Here is a 22841-nt window from a genome sequence, read left to right as displayed (position 1 = left end):
TAGCTATGTGCTAGCAGAGTCCCTTAGCTCAACCATTAGATCTGCTCTCAGCTTCCACTAAAGTTGTATATGCAAAAAATCCATACATCACTGATTATGTCTAGGCTTGGAAGGATTCGATCATCAGTAAACAATCTGTCACATACACACAAACCATTGATAATTTATAGATAAAAGAAAAATGCTGTTTGAGAACTTTAGAGTTTGATTTAAGGGTATTTACTTTGTATATTTTGACATGTTGACAATGTGTTTTAACCATTAAAACTTTGTTTTGAATCTCAATGTCATTAAATATTTCCCACAATGGTGAACACTTACATTGATAAATATTGAAAAATGCTTAAAACCCACAATTTTGCACAACTGAAGACAAACTAATAAAGCTTAAAAATAAACATCCATCAAAATAATCAAATTCTGCCAAGCCTATTTATACAGATAATCAGGGTTTTAAGAACAAAAAAAAATCTGTATGTCAGACACTTGAATCTCTTCACCCAGATTCAGTTGGTTTTGGCCTATACCAGTGTTTCTCAAATCTTTTTGATACCAGGGGCCAGCTTGCTGCCTTCAGCTGTGTCAGGGAGAGCTCAGGGACGAGTGCCAGCCCACAGACCAGTCGTTGAGAAACACTGGCCTATACCACCTCACATATGTTCTCTCCCTCCCCGCACAGAACACTCATCCCTGGAAGTGTTCCTAGAGGAAGGGGGACCAGAAAAAGGACAAAATGTACAATTATATTTGAATTTGCTACAATGTCACCATTTATGCCCCAAAAGCCATGCTATACAGAATTATGATCAGAAGACTTGCCCATGGGCATTGCAGTCAGCTTACATTCAAGATCACACAGCTAACTTTGCTTAGAGAGCACAAGTTAGATACTTTCATACAAAATATCAATTTCAATAATGCTTTATTAAAGAGATTAATATGCAATATTTTTAGCTAAAAATATTAAAACTAAAATTTTCAAGATTTCATCTGTTCTGCTTTAGACCAAAGTGCTGTCTTCTCTTTACAAGAAATATGGAATACTTTCAAGTATCTTGTACAAAGATACACAAGTTTTAAAAAAATCCTAAAAATTCTACATACATACAGAGGGGTTAGTAGGTATTAAGTATCAAACTCTGTTAGATGGGCCAACTGCAATAGCCTTCTGAATGGGGACAATCTCCATTGCACCATCTGATTCTGAAGTAGTTTCACTAATTGCAGATGTAGAATCTGTGAAGTAAAAAAATGTTTTAACACTGTCACAACTAATACAGTGCAACTCAGCAGCTGCAATATATCCTCATTAAAAAGTGTAGTTCGTGTTAGAGGCTCTGGCTGAGTCTTCGGGGTTGTCTACTCAAAATATGCATTACTGGTACAAGCCCCTGTGTAGACACTTTTTTCAGTGGCTGATTTTAGCTTAGACAGTTAAAGGACAAACTAAGCCAAAATAAATTGTTTACACCTAAAATGGTCATCCACAGCCTTGTGCACTGATTTAATTACTTTTTTTTAAAAAAATCCCTTCATCAAACCAGTTCAAGTTTGTGTTTGGATAAGTCCTTAGAGGAAAATAGAGCCCTATTTCTCAGCACAAGAGGTTAGAGCCTTTAAGTTGCTCTGCTTCTTTGGGACTTCAAAAGAATCTTGCTGTGCATTTCAAATAATGCATACAATTTTATCTTAAAGATATCCAATGTTTAAAAATATTGTCTATTAAGCAACAGAAAAAAGGGGAGGATGGTACCATGACATTTCCAGCTGGTGCAGAGAACAGAGATGGCTCAAAGGGGTGGGACATTTTATACCCTCCCTGTCTATGGAATGTAGGATCAAGGAACATTGTTCACCCCATATCTGTGCCAGGTAACTTCTACAGTGCGGCTCTGCAGAGACAGTCTTACAAAGATGAGCTCCACTGCAGAAGTCGTTAGGGGAACTGAAGGCTCTGACAACTGTTGTATTGTTTTGTACTAAAGTGACCAGCAGAGAAATACTTAATGAAATTAACTTCAGGGTTCAGGTAAAAGCTCATCGAGAGGAAAGAAGCAGTTCCACCCCCTCAGCTATTGTTTCAGACTGAAAATATTGCATTGACTCATACTCTTAAGGTCCTTTTCACAACAAGATCTAAAAAAAGATGCTTGTAAATGATTACTTAGATCCTGGAGCAGAATTCTGCAGCAAGGATTGGATTCCTCATCTGCTAAACAGAAGCCCTGCTTATTACCTAGACCCATTTCCATTAGGAGAAATGCCACAGAGAGGGTGTATATGTGTACGTGTAATGCTTCACAAAACCAGGTAGGTAAGGGTCCTGCAGCAAAAGCATACACAACCTTAGAGAGATTCTTGTGTTAACAGTTGGCACTTCTGAACATGCAGGAAGCTAGGCATTCACAGTTCTCAGCAAGCATAGCACCTTCTGCACGTGGTGTGTTGTCAGGGTTTCATCTGTTCTGCTGAAGATTACTTCACCCAAAGGAGGGGAGAACAGTGTTTTATCTACCAGTATAAATCAGTGATAATTAGCCTGGCAGCCAAAAACAACTCTCAAGCAATTTGCATATATGCAAAGTGTGTTTCCAAACTCTTCTTGTCATATCCTCACCCAACCCTGACTCTTTTTGGTGTGCCAAGGTCACCTTTTCCTCCAGGCACGAGGAGTCGGATTATAATCCGGATGACTGACCAAGGCGCTGAGTAGGGTAGGAAAGAGGAGGTCCAGCTTAGTACTGACTGGAATGGGAGATTTGCAGTATTGTTGTAGCAATGTTGATCGCAGGATCTTAGAGACACAAGATGGGTGAGGAAATATCTTTTATTGGACCAACTTCTGTTGAGGAAAAAAAATTTTCGAGCTACACAGAACTCTTCAGACAACAGCTCTGGGGGTAGCTTCTCTTTCATCAACAGAAGTTGGTCCAATACAGGATATTACCTCACGCACCTTGTCTCTGAAATGGCAGAAGTGGTTAGAGGAGGCATCTGGGAGCAAACAGCAAATGTGGACTGAGGAGGGTGACCGCAGCACGAACAGATGAGGTGTCAATAATAGGTGTTATACTGAATGAACTAGCCCAGGTGGAAATAATGGTGTGAAGAACTGCAATGGTGTTAGAGGTATGTCCTGTTCACATTCTGCTGAATTTACTAGCCATTTAAGCACTGTTTCACTGTGTGGCCCCTGGGAGCAGATCTGTCAAGAACCACTTGTCAGAGATCATTTCTCACCTTTCCCTGGTTGTATGTCCACAATCATACAGTCATCTTCCTCCTCTTCTTCAGTGTCTGCCTGGAACCCATCCATTTCCACAGCGTCAGCCTTTAAATAAACCAAAAAGCTGCACCAGATACCGGCAGACTTAGTTGCTACTGACTGTTTAACATGCAAAATGATCAGATCACATTCTCCAGTGGATTAGGCAGCACAGAAAGGAATTCAAGCCTTTCTATAGTGAGCATTTCTTATAGTATGTGCTTTCAGGATCTCCTGAACAAAGTTAGGCATAGCGTTCCGCAGGGATGAACTAATCTGACTTCACACACAACCTGGGCCCCTTGTCAAAAGTCAGCATCTATCTTACTATGTCAGATTTCCTGCTACACAAGTTGCTGTATCAAAAAACTGCTTGCTAAAACATAGGGGCTATTATTAATTGCCTTTTATGTAAGGTACAAACTGTTCTCCCTGAGCTGAAACATGATCTCAAGGTTTGTTCTGAAAGGGACGTTTCACTTTTTTAAAATTAAAACGTTTTAAAAAAGTTTCTTTTGCTTTCAATAGGGAATCACATCTGGAAAATCATCATTTTTCTTACCAAAATTTCCCCTTCAGGATTTCCCCGCCCCCCCCCCCCCCGTGTTTAAAAAGGAACTAATTTTTCCTTTTTTATGGAACAGTAATGGGAACAGTGGTGACTGCTGCTTTTGAGCCAAAGGGAGTACAAGAGTGGAATTAAAGGAATTGGGGGACATTGTGCTTACTCCACAGTGAATTGCTTCTATTATTTTTCCTAAAATTAGAGAGAGAAAAACCTAGATTCCCAGCTAGGTTCTCCCACACCACTCAGATTAAAATATGCCTTATCTTAAAACTAACTGTTTTAAGGTGTCTGATAATGTCCTTCATGTTTTAATTTAAAGCTATGCATTAATCAAGATTCAGTTTGTTCACATGTGCACTAGTTCTCAACAGTTATAGTCGTGACTTGCTTTTGCTCTTCAACTTAAGAGCACCAGAATTTAGAAGACAGAACCAGAAAGCATGATGAAGTATCAGGATAGCAGAAGGATGACTAGGTAACAAGAGGGAAAAGAAAACAGCTTATTGAAAGGTATTTTCACTGAGACCTGGCTGCATGGACCCAAACAATCCAATTTTGATTTTTCCAACAAGCATCCACCCTATCTGAGGGGAGGAACAAGACAACAGATAGCAGCAGTGACAAGTTGACTGGAAGGCACTAATGCAAATAATCTTTCTGAAAGCTTTCTGCACATTGTTCCAAACTGCACTGTGTCCCCAGCATTGAGTTCTACTTTAAGAAGTTGCATTTAGCAGCATCCAGAGCAGAGCTTGAGTGTCTGTATAATAATGCTGTTTACCAGTACACTCAGTCTCCCTCTTCTTCCCTTCCTCTTGCAGGAGAATCATGGCCCATAGTTAACTGCTTGAGTGAACATCAAGCAGAGGTTTTAGGCTCTGCCTTACTCAGTGTGTAGGCCAATCAATAGCTAGGAACTCTCGGGGCAGGAACAGCTTCAGTGCAAGCCTCCAAAATGATGTTACTCAGGGCAGCTTCACATGCAGGAGGAAGAGAAAAAGGCCCAACATGCTAGGAGTAAGATGAAGTAGTAGAGGAAAGAGCTTCAGTCACAGCTGGGACAAGAAATGCATGCAGTCTGCCGAGCAAAGTTCTACTTCTGTTCCACACTGCATTAGTAGGCAAGCCCCTCACTGCACTGAATTGGAAAACAACCTTTAGCTCCCTCTTTATTGCCCCAGACTCAGAGCAGACACTCTGGCAGCTGGGAAAATAATTAAAATACGAACAAGTTAAAGCCCTGGTTGTGGCTTTAATGAACACAATCTTTCCTACCTTTTAACTGGACTTACAAATAGACCTCTCTTGAAATAATTTTAATAAGAGTATGCAGTGTTGGTGTAGTTCTGTTGGTCACAGGATATGAGAGGGACAAAGATGGGTAATATCTTTTATTAGACCAACTTCTGTTGGAGAGAGACAAGCTTTCAAGCTTACACAGAGCTCTTCTTCAGGTCTGGGAAACTTACTCAAAGTGTCACAGCTAAATACAAGATGGAACAGATTGTTTAGCCTAAGTAGTTAACACATTTCAAGGGACCATTCAAAGCAAAGTGGCCCACTAATATCCCTCCAGTCATAGGGAGGAAAGGAAAGGGGGTTCTTAGTGGGTTATAGATTATAATAAGCAGCCATAAATTCAGTGTCTTTTCAGTCCATGATTTTTAGTATCTAGTACATTTATTAATTTAAGCTTCGAGGCTTGTCTGTTGAAAGTGTGCGGGTTTCCTTTGAAGACTGAGAGGTCAGATATAGTGATCACTTTGTGAAAAGTGTTCACCCACAGGTTATATGATATTTGTCTTTTATCATTTGCCTATGAGAGTTTATTTGAGAGCATAGTGATGGTCTAGTTTCACCCACATAGTTGCTATTGCGGCATTTACTACACTAGATGAGGTACTCCTCGTGTTATGATAGGCACATTTAGGATCATGGATCTTGAAAGTGAAATTTAAGAGCAATGTAACATCTGAAATTCTTATTAAAATCTGCAATTACACAGAAGCAGGGAAGAGAACAGAAGGAAACATGTAGCCTAAAACTAGAGCACATTATAAACACTCAGTTTTGCCTCGTGTCATGTTGTACTCTAGGACTGCCTAAGAGTACTAGGTTGTCTTGACAGTTACCCTGGTGGGTATATTTTGCCAATCTACTGTGCTATGAGGCCTTACAAGCAACAGTTAAGGATTTAGTCCACAGGTACTTACAGCTTATGTTCAATACATACAAGCAACCGAGAGCAAGAGGTGAGAGTAGAGAGTCAAGGCTAGGCTGCAAGGAAGATATCTGACAGCAATAGAATGCATTGTTTCACATGCATACAGGATGAGCACTGCAGTATGAACAGGGTTAGCTAGGTGTTCAGAAAGCATTTGTGATTTGGAGGTGATCATTACCCACATAGGGGAAAGTGGAGGGACAGAAAGAAAAGTTGCCAATATTTTAAATCAGACTTCCTATTCAACTTGAAAACTAGAACTCGAAAGAAGCATCTTACCTATCAAATTAATGTATCAGCTTTCCCTCTCTCGCTACCCCATATCACAAGGGATTCAATACAGTGAAATTCAGGACACTGTTCCCTCTGCAAAACCAACATTTTGCCATCTATAGGGAGATCCATGCTTGCCTAGTTAGATCACCACTATTCTATGTTAAAGATTCTCAGCCCCTTCCGAGTACATCAAGTTAAAATGTTCTTAAAGAAACTCACCTGTTCTGGATCCCTAGGTTTTTTCATGAACTTGGTGATAGACATGCTTCCTGTTGACTTCCTCTTTACTGAAACTGGAGTGGTTTGTATCACTCCTGGTCCACTGCTATTGTCCTCCTTGGCTGCAGAAAGGACTGGTGTGATGTAGTTCCACTGACAAGGAACAGGAAGGTGCTCTTGGTCAAAGCTTTTCAGCACCTCTGAGTGGACATACCAACACATCCTATAGTCAGGTCTCTTCTCATACACAGAGTTCTCTGAAATAATTCGCTTTAGTCTGGCTTTGGAAGGGATAGCAGAGTCCTCGTTGACTGGAGTCTGCGGGCGGGAAGTGTTGGGACTTGTAGGACTACCATCACTAATCTCTGGGGCTAGGGGCGTTTCACTGAACAATCCTTGGCGGCAACACTCCTGGAATTCATGGATGATCACTTTACTTCCATTGACATTCCCATGGAGCAGCGGAAGCAGTTGTCCCAAGACTGGAGAGAAAAAGACAATTGCATGTATGTTTTTGAAGGCAAGCTGTTATATGCCTACAGCTCAGGATAAGTCATTGACTCACTGATATAAACTAAGCAGTTGTTACCAAAAAAAAACCCACACAGGAGTTGTGGTCACTCAAAGTACATGAGGAGAGCACTTTCCAAAATTCTGTTAAGCAATGCAAACAGTGCAACAGCCCAGTATGGTTCTATACCCACCATTTTACAGAGAGGGAAAATACTGTTAAACTCAAATAAATCAGTATCAATTGGGAACAGAACCCAAGGGTCCAAACCCATCTCCTGCTCTAGCCCTCCCTCTGTTTTCATAGTATTAGCATCCTGTTAACTAGTTCTGCCTCTTTAGCATTTATCATTAATAGAGACAATGAATAGTATATAGGGCTATAATTGAACACAAAATTGTCTTATTTCTAATCTTTTTCCACAGCAAAAGGCTCCAGCGTTTATAGCAAGCAACAGATTTCAGATGGAACATAGAACTACCCAGCATGGAAAAGTTTCCACGAAATTCACCTGCAAATATTTCTGACTTCACACTAGTCATTTAACACTATTCATTATTTTGAACATTAAACAAACTTAGATTGGATACATGAGGAGTTTCCTCACAGGCGGCATCCGATTTAGTGCTACACAGGAGAAAGCACAAAGGTTTGGCCCTTCCCAGTCTTACTTTGCTGGTCTTTTGTCCTTTTTTTGCTAGTTTTCTGCATCTGCTCTTCCTCGGCAACAGATGAATCCAGAATACAAACTGCAAACTGCTGAAGCACCTTTAGGTCTGCATCTGCACTGCTGTTGCTTTCTTCTGTTTCCCAGATGGCGCCAATCTTCACAGCCTGAAGAACATGGAACCTCTTCCCCTTGGCTATCAGTTCATCCCACTCCTTTGCTTTCAGCTTCTGACGAACTTTTTGATTCTCTGGATCATGCTCCTGAAAGTCAAAAAAGCCTCTGACTCACTAATTCCAGAAAAATTGAAATTCTCTCACTTCTGCTTCATAGTGTGTTCAGAGTTAAGAGAAATCAAAAGTATGAGGTACAATGTTTGAAGGAAATACTTCGGGAAGAAAGCTATCAAATTAATGGACCCATACAGGGCTGAGAAATAGTACAATCACAGCTTTACAGTAAAAGTGTGCCAGAAAACCCCCTATTCTCAATCTCTAATGAACTGATGGTGATTTACTAAATATCTAGCGGTCATAGAGCTTGTCATCCATGAATCTCATAGGCAGGAAATAGCCCCATTTACAGATGGAGAACGGAGGCATAGGGAGGTGATGTAAATCAAAGTTACGCAGTAGGCCAGTGGCAGAGCTGAGACTAGAACACTGGTTTCCTGAGTCCCATATCCATTAAATACTCTCTCAATGAAGTTTTCAAAATTGCAACTCTTCTAAAAGAGTGTGTGTGTGTGTGTGTGTGTGTGTGTGTGTGTGTGTGTGTATTATATATATATATATATGTTTCAGAGTAACAGCCGTGTTAGTCTGTATCCGCAGAAAGAACAGGAGTACTTGTGGCACCTTAGAGACTAACCAATTTATTTGAGCATAAGCTTTCGTGAGCTACAGCACACGAGCTATATACACACACACACACAGCACGCTATTTCAAATACTAGATGGGAAGCCTTGTCATCCTTACTCTCAAGAATGGGATTTCAGCCCATTCCTGATGAATATCGCTTTATAAGCTGTTTAGAAGTGAAGCTTCCAAGTGTAGGGTCACCCTGTTGTAGACCTTTTCCCAGGATGTTACACTCATTTTCCCTGAGACCAGCAAGCTAAAGCACTAAAGTGGCCATTATCAGCTGCTTATTTCCTCTTTTGGCTGGAATATTCCTAGATGTGGGTTTTCACTCTGAGAAGAGGACATCCTCACATTCTGTTTTAAATTGCCCATACAGCAAAGTTTGTCATCCTTTGGGTCTGGTGGAATTTCTAACACACCCTCTTCATCCTGGACATAAGTTTAGGGCTTGTCTACGCTGGCAATTTAAAGTGCTGCAAGTTTCTCGCTCAAGGTGTGAAAAAACACCCCCGAGTGCAACAAGTTGCAGCGCTGTAAAGCGCCAGTGTAGACCGTGCCCTCCCAGCGCTGGGAGCCGCGTCTCTTGTGGAGGTGGGTTTTTTTGAGCACTGGGAGAGGTCTCCCGCAGCGCTCTGCCGCGACCACACAGGCCACGTTGAAGCGCTGCCACTAGCCCTTACCATCAGTGTGGTCTTTCGCTCCAGTGTTACCTGTATTTCAAATGCTCCTCTAATTCCCACTCACTATACAAATGTGCTATTCTAGAGGTTCGGGAGAAATCATTGTTATATGCTATCCGTAGCTCCTTCTCCTAGCTCAATCTTCCTCTACTTCGCTCACCATAGAAGAGCTTCCTCGGATTTTCATATGACCACACAACATATTAAACTCTGATACAACCTGCTGTTACGAACAGGGATGTAAGTGAATAAAACTGCCTCTGTCAAATGTTGTTCTCCCCTGTTTGGATCAAAATGCTGCAGTATACACCTGTCTGGAAGTGCAAACCCATTGATACGCTGACCGTACAGTGTGCTGAAGGATACATTTCATTTATTTGTTAAACAGATAAGCAGACCTGTCCTATTCTGAGCAGGCTGCATCTCCTCTACCAACTAGCAAAGCATGTAGTTTGCACCAATGAGAACAGCGCCCAAGTCTTCAGAAGTTTGAGCCAACACAGCAGCGCCTTCCTGAAAGGTATGCAACTTATCACACAGTACATTTGGGAAACGAGGAAATTAAGACCCACAGTCACTCAATTCACTTACTTCTGTCACTCCTTCATCCTCAGATAGGTACCCATGGGGTACAAAAAAGCCATCATCATCATCTTCATCTTCTCCTCCCTCCTCCTCATCATCCTGAAGATAAAGTTAACTTTACTAGAAACTGCACTTTATAAGTCACCTAGCAAGAGTTTCAAAAAGCAGCAAGAATCCAGACATGAACAGTCTCAGAAAAGAATGTCATCTGTCTGGTTTGAGACTAACTACAACAAAGCCCTCAGTCCACTAGGACAGCTATATTTCTTTTGAATCATCTCCATAACTTTAAGGCTAGCTAGCACAGGAAATCCTCACCCCTTCACTGTGAGAGAGAGACTCTCCTGGTTCTTCTTCTTCCCATTCTTCATCACTATCTACCTCATAGTCGAGCAGTTTCTGTAATGAGAAATGTCCATGTCACCACTCAGTCAACGAGTTCAGAGAGCAATGCAAGAGTTCACGCAACAATTCAAACAGCAGCGAGAGGGAATAAATGACCACTGGTCTGTGAAATGCAAGAGAAGAACGCATGGATATTTGGACACAAAGTCTGCTTCAGAATTGAGAGACAGCAATCAGTAAGGCATGGGTAATACCATACTGATTGTGAAATGCTTACATTGTCCTTTGACCAGGGATTCCTGGGATGAATAACAGTAGTTTTCTTATTCCATGTGCCCCAGTATGCAGGTCGATGATTCTCAGAAAACTGTAGCAGTTTCATCCTGCCAAATTTCTTCCTTTCAGGAACATTGTCCATTTTGCAGCTATCCACTATCACCACATCACTGTTGAAACAAACACAGCCCTCAGTGGTTTCATACTCCACTGCTGCTCAGATAGAACCTACAGACATCACTTAAAGGCCTGAGAGACCCTCTTCAGTTCAGCAGTCTCAAACAATTCTCGAGTATTTGAATTAACTACACATCACCACCATCTTCTTGCAAGGACAAAGCTTCTATCCAGGCCAGGGTCCCTCCCTAAATAACTACACCAACCCGTGTGTAATAGTAGCTCTGTTTTAACTGTGACAGTGTCTTTTTTTTTTTTTTTAAAGCCATGTTATTTAGACTACGTCTACACTGTGAACCTTACAAAAGGGTGGCTCTGCCACTGCAGCCGCGCCGCTGTAAGGTTTGTGGTGTAGCCATTCTTTATCGCCGGGAGAGAGCTCTCCTGGTGACAAAATAAAACCACCTCCAACAAGGGGCAGTAGCTTAGCTCTCCACACCAGCGCTTTTCGCCATTAAAACTTTTGTCGTTCACGGGTGTGGTTTTTTCATACCCCCGAGCGACAAAAGTTTTGATGAAAGTGCCCGTGTAGACAAAGCCCTAGATGAAGCAAACAGAGAGCTCCCTTTCTGCATTGGACACTGTTAATGTGCAAGAATGCCTGTGGAGAATGATTTGTGAGCTTGTGTATGGAATCAAGGAAATCTGCATCACAATACATTGCTTCCTGTGGTGAAGAATCTCGTACAAGGAAAACCCCACTTTTTTGTGATCACTGCTGTTGGTGCAAACCATTTTCCAACACTGGTTTCACAGTTGATATGTAAGTGAACAGCAACCCCAAGCCCCAGACTAACCTGTTGACTATGTCAGCACTGCGGTAATAGACAACAGTAGGTCCAGATTTATGTGGCTTGCGGCACTTTAGTTCTTCCAAGAAAGATATGTCGTTATTCTGTGCTTGTAGGAACTGATCTAACTGATCTGAGAGGTCCTGATCAAAGGCAACACGACAGAGTGGGGCCAGGACCATGTTCTCTTTAATTTCAAAGGGAGCAAATTTCCCACAGGAGCCAGCAAGGGTCTGAAATTAAAAGTGCGTTTAGAAATGTTAAAGTCTGAATCCATCAGCATCTGAAAAACAGCAGCAGCCCATTTGAGTTAAATCTAAAGTCCTGATACTTCAAGAGATGCTATGATCAGGGGTAGTCTATTTTTTGTCAAGGTCCAACTTTCTTGGCCAAGAATTAGTGAAGGTCCAGACTCCAGAGAAAATAATTAAAAATAAATAATGATAATTAATAAATAAAAACATTTTGGGGTCTATTCAAAAGTGTCTGGTGATCAGTATTTGGCCCACGGTCCACCTAGTGACTACCCCTGGATTACGTACTTCCTATTTGTGAAGTCAGCAAATCCCCTTGAGGGGAATTAAAGTCTTGTAATCGTTCTTGGAAAAGCTATTGAAAAAGGTGTGGATTCTTGAAAAAGGTGTGGATGCATGTCATTAACAGAACGAGTATGTTGGTTCAGAAGATAGTCAATGAAGCAGAGAAATAAAGAAAATGATTCGCAATAACCCACCTTGGGGGCTTGTGGAGTCTTTGGTTTCTGAAAGAACCTGGTGATTTCTGCCTTCTGTGCATTAATGCGCTGGAATCAGAGAGTTGAAATACATGTTAACTTGTTAAATGAATGTTAATATGGCCCAGTCTTTAACAGGGGTTACACTCTTTAGCTCACTAAAGTCCAAGATGAGGTATGGAGTGAGGGATTTGGTCTTTTTGTTCAGATCCTGTAATACAATGAAACATTAACAAAAAGGCTGTTGGTTTCTGTGAAACACCTAGTACGAACCTGGACACCAATAACGAACAACAACAAATGAATGTACTACTATTGCCTTGTCCTGCGTTGGAATCCTATAACTGAACACAACAAAAGTGTGCAGGCTAAGGAGGCTAGGTGTTCGGATAAGGGGTTGCTCCAGCTCTGTTTTCTCCTGCTTTAAATTCATCACTTGAGTGACTGTCAGAATTTGAGTGGGAAGAATGATGCTTTGGTGGAGGGCTTGTACTGTTATCCTGTGCAGAGGATGGGTTATGACAGCTTTTGATGGAAGATCTGTCGAAAGCCCATCACATTATCCTTTCTGAGCAAGTACTTGAGTTGCTCCCCAATGACTTTTGGAAGGATTTCCATATTCCCACTGTTCCCCATTTCTAGCCCAGAGTCCTGAAAGGTGAGAATTTCCATACTGGTCCAGATATTCCTTCACAAACAAAACGAGAAGGCCAACAACTCCATGCTGCAGCATGATTTGTGAGCATTGTCGAAAGAGGCAAGTTCAGCAAGGATTTATGGACAGGCCAGCAGCTTGACAGATCAGAACAGAGGAAGCTTTTATGTTTTTTGGGGGAGAGGAAGGCGGAGATGGACAAGTATGAACACAGGCAACAGCACTCATGGGAGGAATGGATAGAGAGGTACCAAAGCATCACTGGTGGAGTAGTGCAATAAGACTAGATTGAAGGGAGAGCAAATGGAGAGATTCAAAGAGGGGGATAGAAGGGGATATTAGAAGCTATGTTCTGGATGATCTAGCAAGGGGTAATGTGGGTGTCAGGGCGATCAAGAACACTAGCAGTCTCCAATTCCAGTACAAGAACCTAGATAGAAAGCATCAGAGGGATAGCAAGACTCCAAAATAAAGAAATTTTTACCTTTTCCTCCTCTTTTAACCGTTTCTCCTCCTCTTTCTTCCTTTTCTCTTCAAGTTTTGCCCTTTAAAATATAAAGTTAATTTAAGGAGTTACCATACAAGTCATTAAGGTGACAGTCTTTATTATTTGTATTGTGGTAAAGCCTAGGAGCTCCAGGCATGGACCAAGACCCATTGTACAAATGGAACAAAAGGACAGTCCATTCATTTGATCAAAACCAGCAAGAATGTGGAACAAGAGAGACTATTTGTGTCTTCTGCACTGGAAGTTTATATGTTCAACCATGTCTACATAACTAGTTATCCATTTTCAACTCCCTCCAACACCCAGAAGAGGGATTTGTGTTTGTAACACAAACTTTTTTAAAAAAAGAGAAGTTCCCCAGCCATGACACGAAAAGGAAAAACCTCAGGTGGAGCAGGAAACCTCTTTTCAGCCATTCATAGGAGCTCAGTTTATCATCTGCATTCAAGTAGAAAATTCTTAGGACTAAGGGCAGGTCCACATAGTTAAAACTGGTACTAAAACTATTTAGAAACAGATAGTTAAATCAAGGCAACCCCTTAATGTTGATACAGTTATACTGGTTTAAAGGTGCTTATAGAAATAAGCTACGCCAATATAAGTTACAGACACAAATCACTTACTCTAAAGCTTCCTGTCTCTCCTTGCGTTTTTCCTCCTTCACTCGTAACTTCTCAGCCTTTTCCTTTTCATCTTTTTCCTTTTTCTCTCTCCTTTCCTTTTCTTTCAATTCTTTCTCTTCCTCTTTCTTCTTCTTTGCCTCTTCCTTGGCCCGCTCTTTTGCGGCTTTTGCCTCTTCTTTCAGCCTCCCTTTTTCTTCCTTTTCTGCTTGCAACTTCTGCAGCTTATCTGCACGTTCTTGATCCTAGTTGCCAAACAAACAGTTCAATAAATGTCCCTATCATGCATATTATGCAGCTGTGTATCAAAAGAATAGATTAGCACAACTGTTTGTGCTGTTGGACTACTGGTGTAAGTTCTTGCACTGAGTCTTTAGCCTGTGGCCTGGTTTTGTTTCAGGTTACCAGAGAGGAGGAAGAGACAGAGGATTTACAAACTGTCATTAGTTGCCTGGCCAAGCTAAGCCATTCTGTGAAGCTGGTCCTCAAACACCTGTTGATGAATGGGTTTGGCTCCCTCTCTCCTCCTCAATGGGCCTTTCAGTTGTACAGTATTTTAATCATGTTCTGCATACTGAAGGAAGTGTGTGTTCTATTTTGCTGTATGTTTTAATAATTAAGTCTGAGAATACATATTTGTTTATGGAAATTTAAGTATACAGAAGGAAGACTCTTCTAAATTTGATTATGGTAGTTTTTAAAAGATATTTGGGGAAATACATACCCTATTATGTACTGCATTTTCATGCTCTTATTTTCATTTATGGCTACCTACCATTAGAGATTCCTAATGTGAAAACCCAATTAGAAATCACTTTCATATCCAGATGGAGTTTCTGAAGGAGACCCACTTTACTTCCTAAAAACATGATGAACACCGCCATTTGCATTATGCAGCGGTTTTATTTCCTATAGAACTCTAAAAGCAAGGAGACGTTTTTACTGGTGCATCAGGTTCATTTCACGTAATTTGACACCTTGGGTTGCTATGATGATTTAAGTAGTATTATGGGAGGAGTAGGGAAGGCAAACACAAGTGATGTTAGAACTTACACTACAATATCCTGAGGCAATCCTGAGCTATTTTTCTCAGTTGCAGCATGTACTGAAATATTCGGAGGTTGTGTTGGGTTATGTTTAGTGCAGCAATAGATCCCAAGATAGCCCCCGTCTTGATGGCACTACATGCACATGCTATACCTGGGAGCCAAGGAAATCTGTAGTCAGACATCCAAATACCCCATACTGTCAGTTTCTAGCGTCTGTCTACCGAGTTCACATTTCAAGCCTCCAGCAGATGCCTATATTTACCAAGCAAAGCTTGTGCTGCACAGCTATCTGCAACAGAAGTCTGAAAACGTGCTACAAACTTATGTCTATGGTAGCAATCCTGTAAAGAATGCGTTAGTAAGAACTTCAGAGCATTGAGTCTTTTTAGCGTCAATGAAGATTTATTGGCCGACGTGGCTTTGTAAGTTGTCGAGAGAACAGCAAACCTTTATATATAAGCAAACAGCAGGAGCAGTGCACTAAAGAGGCTTCCACTCAGCCCACTCAAATGTCTGAAAGTAGGAGTATGTATATATGGAATGGGAGAGTACAACAGATTGCTTTTTATATGCAACATACTTTGTGCCAACAAAGATTTTTAAGTCTGTCCCAAACTCCATCCAAACTACAATCTTAATGTAGCTTATATGAAACATTCAGGCGATAATTAAATCTTGTAACCAAGTTACTGATTGGTTGGCTCCCTCTCTCCAAGAGAACATGGTAGGTGCTCTTAAGTGATGCTTGTTTTAGTAATTCTGGCAAAATGGCGGTCTAGTTCCATCATGCAACAAAGTAAATCCTTGTTGCAGATTATGCATAAAATTCTGTTTAATCAGAGGCTTTATATTAGCACTTCATTACAGGAAAGAGTTGTATGGAAGTGACATTACAGGATAGCACCATAACACTCCAAGGGAGTGGCTGACCTGTGGCTTTCTAGTGGATATAGGATGCAGCTCAAAAATGCTGCCGGAGCGGCACCTGCCGGCTCATCCAGCAAGTCACATAGGCAAGCAGGCCACTGCCAGATTTATTTATTTAATTAAATGGAAACTGGACACCATATTTGTAGCTGTCGAGAAAAGAGGAAGAAAGTTGAAGAAGGTGGCCCAAGAGCAAAGGTTCTTCAGGATTTCCAACCTGTCTGGTGAAAATGCATGGCAAGAGGGTATCGATATAGTCAGTTAAAAAGTTTGAGGAAAATAAAGAATCCTTCTCAGCATTTCTGAAGTCAGTGGGAAACAACCTTTTTTTTTTAATTCATATCATAGTGCATATCACACATGAGATAAGCAAAACTACCAATGCATTAGGCAATTTCCGGACAAGCCAAGAACTTTTAACTGCATGCACAAAGATTCCACATTCCTCAGTTAGAAGAACTGGAGAGGCAGGAAGAGAGGTGTTAAAGTGGACCAAAAGGAAACGCAAAAGGCTTTGCTTACTATTCAATGCAAAAAGCACAGCAGGTAAACTTTCTAGGTCAGTGAAAATGCCTTACTCTTTGCAATCTCAGCTTCTCCTTCTCCGCAGAACTTTTGAGGAATTTCTGATACACCTGAAATTAGAAAGTTACAGATGTTTTTAGATTCATACTGCCTACATCATTCTCAGTATCTCAATTGCTAGAGCACTTTCTCCAGAAGAGCTCAACCAAAATTTGCTGTAATTTTAGACATCCAACAGCATGTTTGATAGGTTAAATATTCCTACAGATTAGGAAGCAGGTTTCAACTCTTTTTATTCCTAGCCAATCTGACTGATTTACCAAGCATGTATTTATAAGAATTTATTGCAAACCGAAGCTTGTGCTACACTACATACTTTAGCATTAGTATATTCTTCTCTAATGTACCATCACCATGGTATATTTAGAAAACCATGTTTTTATTTTTGTACATATACAAGAGCAGAAATCAATCACAAAACCACTAAAACGTAACAAGGGGAGCCAAAGCTATAGCAAAGTTAGATCCTACTGACTGCCAATATTTTGCTCTAGCATGCCACTGATTTGTGCCAAGATGGTGGAGCCTCATTACCCAAATAAAAGGAGTGGCCTTAACAACCATGGGACAAGAAGTTGTCAGAGAGAAGAAAGGCCCCTCTTGTTCTTTCCATTCCACCAAACAGTACATCTATGCTTGTTTTAGAATTGTATAAATTTCTGTATGGGCAACTGTGGAATACCAAACAATTCAATTCACATGATTATTAAATGGATTAAGTTTGTCTGTAGTATTTTATGTAGTTTCATTAGCTTTGCTAAATCCCTCTATTCTCTCCTTTTCTAGGCTTCTCAATACAGATCAGGTAGTACAATGTTTTACTCATCTGAGAAGATCACTCAATACACAATTCCTATTCTGAAAGATGTATGCTTATGCAGTATAACCAAGCAACGGTCCTGCACTCAGCCTCGTATAAGAAAGGATGCAGTGCTTGCCACGAGGTCCTTTGGGTCAATAAAGCCATATAAATTTTTTTTTTTTATTTAATGTAACTTTGTAAAGAAGCCAATACCAGGACACAAAGAACAGACACTCTAGTATGTGCTGTTTTTCTCATTTCTGGCAAAAGAACCATTACATTCAAATACCAAGGATATGACATTTTACATTATTTTGAAGTGTGTGGAACGTAGGTTACGCCCCTCCCAAAATCCTTTATTTCGTTACACTGGCAGTTTTGTGGCAAGATTTCCAAGTGGAGCTTTTGTTTAAAAACAGTGGTTTACAACCTCATTTTACCAAAAGCCAAGCACATTTACCCTTTGCTGCCATACTGCAGTACTTCATGCTTGTTACAAGTATGGTAACAGACAAGCTTATAGTACTAGATAGGAGCATACTGTCAATTCAGGGATCAAGATCATAAGTTGTAACTAGGCTTGGAAGGATTACATTTTTTTGGTAAGCGTCAATTTCACTGTACACACAAAATATTTCCATTTATAATCAAAATTTACAGGTAGCCAAAGAAAGAAATGCTGCTTGAGAACTTAACAGTTATTTTTTGTCAAGGTCTAAATTTCTTGGTCAAGGTATAGTTAAGGTCCAGGTTCTAGAGAAAATTTTTAAAAAGTAAATAAAAAGATTTCAGGATCTGTTCAAAAGCATCTGGTGGTCCAGATTTGGCAGGCAGTCCACCTATTGACTACCCCTGAAATTTAAGGATATTTACATTGTATATTTTGACATGTAATGTTGCCAAATTTGTGTTTTAAAGGTTATAAAGTTTTAAGTTTTTGAACCTTAAAGTCTAGTCAGATCCTCCCATGATTTCCCACAACTGTGAAAACGTAAATGGATAAAAAAACAGAAGTTCTTACACAACTGATATCCATAAAAATTATATAAAAAAAAATTTAATTCTGCCAAGCCTACTTGTAACTTAACTCAATAACTCCTTCTTGCTAAAAACAGCAGCCACTGATGTAACAGAAATTAGAAATGGAAGACATGTAACATCATGAAGGCCAAACCCCAGCCAGTGCATAATAGTACTCTGCAGTACACTTTAGTGTTTTTTCCAGTTCAGTTATGATATCCCCAGTAATTGAGCTTCCACTACCTCACTTGGCAAGCTATTCCACAATCTAATTCATCAGCAAGTTTCTGGTATTAGGCTATGAGCCCTTTAATTGTATTCTATTACTCCTTTGTATCCCCTAAATAATTTCTCTCCATTCTCAGTGTTTACACCTTTCAGTTGCATGTCTCCCCCCACCGCGCACTCCCTCAATCATTTGGCCAAGCTACACATTTTGCTCTCAATCTTTCTTCATAGAGCAGTACCCACACCCTAGCCCTGAACCTCTTTATTAGAAAAACAATTACAAAATTAAGTGGTAGCTAGAACTAAACAAGTACACAGACGAGACAGTCTACCCCACTTTTGCACTGAAGGAGACTGCAGTGCCCAAAGCATAGTTACAAGGTCTGCTCTGGTTCAACAATATTAAGCATCAGGTCTTTGTGCTTCATGCAAGAGAAACTCCCACTTTACATCTCAGTTGATAGATTCCAGAAAAGCCTATTCACTTCTCAACTTTGTTCAAGCCATTTGATTAATTGTTTGAGCACTACTGGTGCAGATTGCAGTTTCAAAAACCCAAGCTTCCCTCTCAGTGCACTGCCAAAAATCATGGTGTTGTAAAGGTTCTAACAATCACTAGAACAGAAGCCTTAGTTGAAACTAATTCAGTAAGTGCATACAATTAACACACCAAGCTACCATGAAGCTTAATTAGTGTAGATGTGTGTTTACTATTATATTCCACTCTCCATGCTGTTGGTCAGTCTCCATGCTGTTGGTCAGTCAGCCATGTGCCTCAAATAGTTTTGTACTAATTCTTTAGCAAAAGTCAAGCAATGGATAACTGCACATGATCAGACGGTGTATACTTTAACAAGATGGCTGACAGCACAAGATTTGCACACCAGTTTTAAGAGATGCAGAAAAGTAGTTTGAGTTGCCCTCTTCCCACTCCCACAGAGCACAGGGATTTGTAGTTATGTTGTTCTGAAATAAGGCTTGCAGTTTGAGTATTTTCTATCCTTCAAGCAATTTTACATAAATATTACTGCCTTTTTTGTAAAAAAAGGCATTTTGCACACTTTGAGTTTTTAGGTTGTGGAAAAAGCTGTTAATCTTGTATATATAGGAGGACTTGCAATTCCGACAGCTTCATAAAAGGTAAGATTTTAAAATGTCTACAAAAAGAATTATTTTTGGATACTGCTGTTTACCCACATATTATACCCAGGTGTAAAGTCACAGGGCTTCATGACTAAGTTATGAAAATATACTTGTGATAACATTAAAATATACATCTTAAGATGCACTGATTACACACATTATTTTAACTAGTCATTTTAGAAATCGCTAAGAATCCAGCTCTTTACCTCTTTACTCAACATTTGAGAATCTTGCTCACCATAAGAGTGATGAACTTTTTGCAAAAGTATATCAACTTACAATACTTTTCAGAACTCTTTCCATGACCTTTAACAACTTGAAATGGCAGAACAAAGTGATTTAAAAATCCTAGGACAGATTGTGGTGGGAGACCATGCTAGCTGCATGCAAATGAAAAACATTTAAAAACAAAGAAACCAACCTTCCGAACAGGTATTGAAGCAGCTAAAGGACTAGTATCACTCCTGTTCTGTGGGACAGGCTGTGCCTCAGGTGAGCTGGTAGAAGAGGGGGAGCTTAATGAGGAATTAGTAAGTATAGAGTCTCCTTCAGGAGAAGATTCCATTGTCTCACTTTCCGAGGTTATACTTTCTTCCAAAGACACAACCTGGGGAGACCTCGCAGTCATAATATCCTCCAGAACTACTACAGGCATCTTCCCCTCAAATATAACACCCTTGAGTTCACTCTCATTCTCCAGATTATTACACTGTGTATTTGATAATTTAGAACAGGATTTGGTTACATCTATTGAGTCTTCATCCTTATTTGCAGTAGCTTCAAAAGGTGGATTGGTATCCATTGAAACATCCATTTGGGCATTCTGAATGGGCTTTAATGGACTCAACTGGCTTGTATCTTCCGTCATACCATTAGTTGTCTCTACAGATGAAGATGCTTCTGAATTTAATTTACTGTGGTCTAGGCCATCACTTAGTGTGTGGTTAGAGTCCTCTGTCAAGTCAAATATGAGTACCGTTTCTCTTAAGTTATTTTTCATGTTTTTCTGTAAAAAGTTATCTAATGGACCCTTTCCGTTAACAAGTTTGGGAGGGAACTGCATTTCAGAATCCAACTGGCAGTCATTCTCCATATTGTCCAAGGATGCATGTGATGTATCTAGATTGGTATCTTTATTTTGACCAAGAACATCTTGTGAGCTCTTTGCTTTCTTGACTTCCATGCCTGTGTCATATTTCTCCTTTGGTACAAGATTCAAACGCTTGAAAGGCAACCGTGCTGAAATAGCAAGATTTCATTACTTTAGTAAAATCATACAGATCAGCAGGGGAGAAATGAAACTTATTAGAAAAGTTAATGGGCTCTTAGGAGTACAAGAAATCCTTTATTGGTTCATAAGTGAAGTTACTACATATACTGAACAGGATTGGTTTAATAAGTCTATGCAACATTTGATGTCTAATATTTTAGAAAGCAAGCTGGGTCAGGAACAAGTCTCTAACCCTCTCCAGAAAGTTACCTTGTACTAGTTTCCTTGTGGGGATAACTGGCTTGTCTCTGCACTCCATGGCTGTAAGTAGAAAACAGACACACATTTATGTTTAGCTCACGTTTCTGACAGACTCAGGAAATATTCGTGTTATGATGTCAGTCTATCAGCAGCGACATCGTTAGAGATAAAGCATTTGCCGCTGGCTCCAGGAATAAGATCTCCCTGTCCTAATCACAAGTGGAGGGGGGCAACCAGACCGGGATCAAAAGGATGAATAGTGGAGCGCGCAGGGGTTTTGCAGGGCCAGACCCCGCTGACTGTTCAACGGGACATGCGACCCTTCTCCCCCGACCGCGGGCAAGGTGAGCAAGATGGGGCAGGTGGCCTCTGGAGCGGCACGGCCGCGGCGACGGGGCGGGCCGACTGCCCTTGGTCGGGGCCGTAGCCCGTCAGACGGGAACCAGCCGGGGCTGGTAGCTCGACGTGTTGACCCCCCCCCGCGCCTAGGCTGCCCCACGGCGCCGTGGGCCGCGCCCCCAAGTTACAGACAGGGCGAGGGGGGGCCCCCCAGAGCCGGGAACAGAACCCCGGGCTCGGGCCGCGCCCCCCCGGCCTTGCGAGGGGCGCCGGGCGCCATCCCCGGGGGCGCCGCCTCCGCGGCAGCCCCCGGGCCAAGGGGACGGAAACCCCGGCGGCCCCGCTTCCTCCACACCGGGGCGGTCCCCTCAGCCCCGGGCTCCTTCCCCCCCGCCACAGCCCCGCTCCCCCTCAGCCCGTACCTGCCATTCCCCGGCCGCGGAGCGCGGCCCTGGCTCCTCCCCCCGGCGGCCGCAAGGACCGGGGCGCGCCAGCTTCTCCCGCTCGTATTTGGCGGGAGCCTCGGCGGCTCCACGCTTCGCGCCGCTGATAGGCCCAGAGAGCCCCATGTGACCTCGGCCCCGCGAAGCCTCGCGAGAAGCCCCCTTCCCCCGCCGCAGCCGGCTCCCGGAGGCGGGGGTGAGGCCCCGGGCTGCCGCCCATTGGCTGAGGGAGACGGCGTGCCATTGGTGCAAACAGCTGCCATCGTGCCGTGCCCGGGTCATGATTGGCTGCGGCACCCACGGCTGGGTCGTGGCTGTGAGGTTGGACAGGTGAGGGTCTCGTGCTGCGCAGGTGGGCGCAGGGGGCTGCGCCGCTCTGCTGCGCCCTTCTTGTGCGATGGGCCCTAGCCAGAGCGTGACTGTGACTCAGCGTGAGGCCCCGCTTCCCCTCTGTGTGTGCCCTTGCCGGGGGCCCTGCTCCCCCTGCGTGTGACCCGCCCCCCCCGTGCCAGGACGCTGAGTGTGCAATCAGTCGCGCTTCCCCTGAGCGTGCAAGGGGCCTCCTTCCTGTGCACGAGGGCCTGCTCCCTAAAGTGTGACCCCTAGCATGCAATGACTGAGTATGCAATCACCTAGGATCCTGAGTGTGTAAGAAGTGTGCAAGGACCACAGTGCAAGGACCACTCAGTGTGCCTGAGTGGAATGCCCAAGTGTACAGTCAACTCTGCCCTCCCTGGGTGTGCAGTGGATATATTCAAAGTGGACTGGGGGCCCCCTGAAAAATGGGCACCCCATGTGCTTCTGCTGCGGTCAGGAGAAGTCCCCCGGACCCTGACCCCACTCCCCATCAGGAGCACTGGGCGGGCAGGG

The 22841-nt window shown here is 42.1% G+C and overlaps 1 protein-coding gene across 1 annotated transcript; it reads right to left on the bottom strand.

Annotated features, from left to right (window-relative positions):
* Positions 1-905: 905 nt before the first annotated feature.
* Positions 906-22092, bottom strand: CHAF1A (chromatin assembly factor 1 subunit A). Its single transcript, XM_084614654.1, has 15 exons — positions 21951-22092; positions 21199-21249; positions 20140-20957; positions 16519-16575; positions 13968-14209; positions 13321-13381; positions 12182-12250; positions 11455-11681; positions 10482-10650; positions 10178-10258; positions 9866-9958; positions 7735-7993; positions 6553-7034; positions 3241-3331; positions 906-1236 (listed from the first exon to the last, which is right to left on the bottom strand). Exons 1-15 carry the CDS (start codon positions 21955-21957, stop codon positions 1133-1135), a joined length of 2811 nt encoding a protein of 936 aa, XP_084470780.1. The 5' UTR covers positions 21958-22092; the 3' UTR covers positions 906-1132.
* Positions 22093-22841: the final 749 nt, after the last annotated feature.

This window comes from Lepidochelys olivacea (assembly GCF_965140295.1).
Source record: "Lepidochelys olivacea isolate rLepOli2 genome assembly, chromosome: 25".
Lineage (NCBI taxonomy): Eukaryota > Metazoa > Chordata > Testudines > Cheloniidae > Lepidochelys > Lepidochelys olivacea.
The sequence above is the reverse complement of the archived record's forward strand: the minus strand, read 5'-3'. Positions and strand labels throughout refer to the sequence as shown.

Bases quoted from the DNA above. Each gene is read 5' to 3' on its own strand.
- CHAF1A (XM_084614654.1), bottom strand. The intron at 14,210-16,518 runs GTAAGGCATTTT...TTTGGCAACTAG, and splicing joins AGAAGCTGAGATTGCAAAGA to GATCAAGAACGTGCAGATAA. The intron at 11,682-12,181 runs GTGGGTTATTGC...TTTTAATTTCAG, and splicing joins AGACTCCACAAGCCCCCAAG to ACCCTTGCTGGCTCCTGTGG.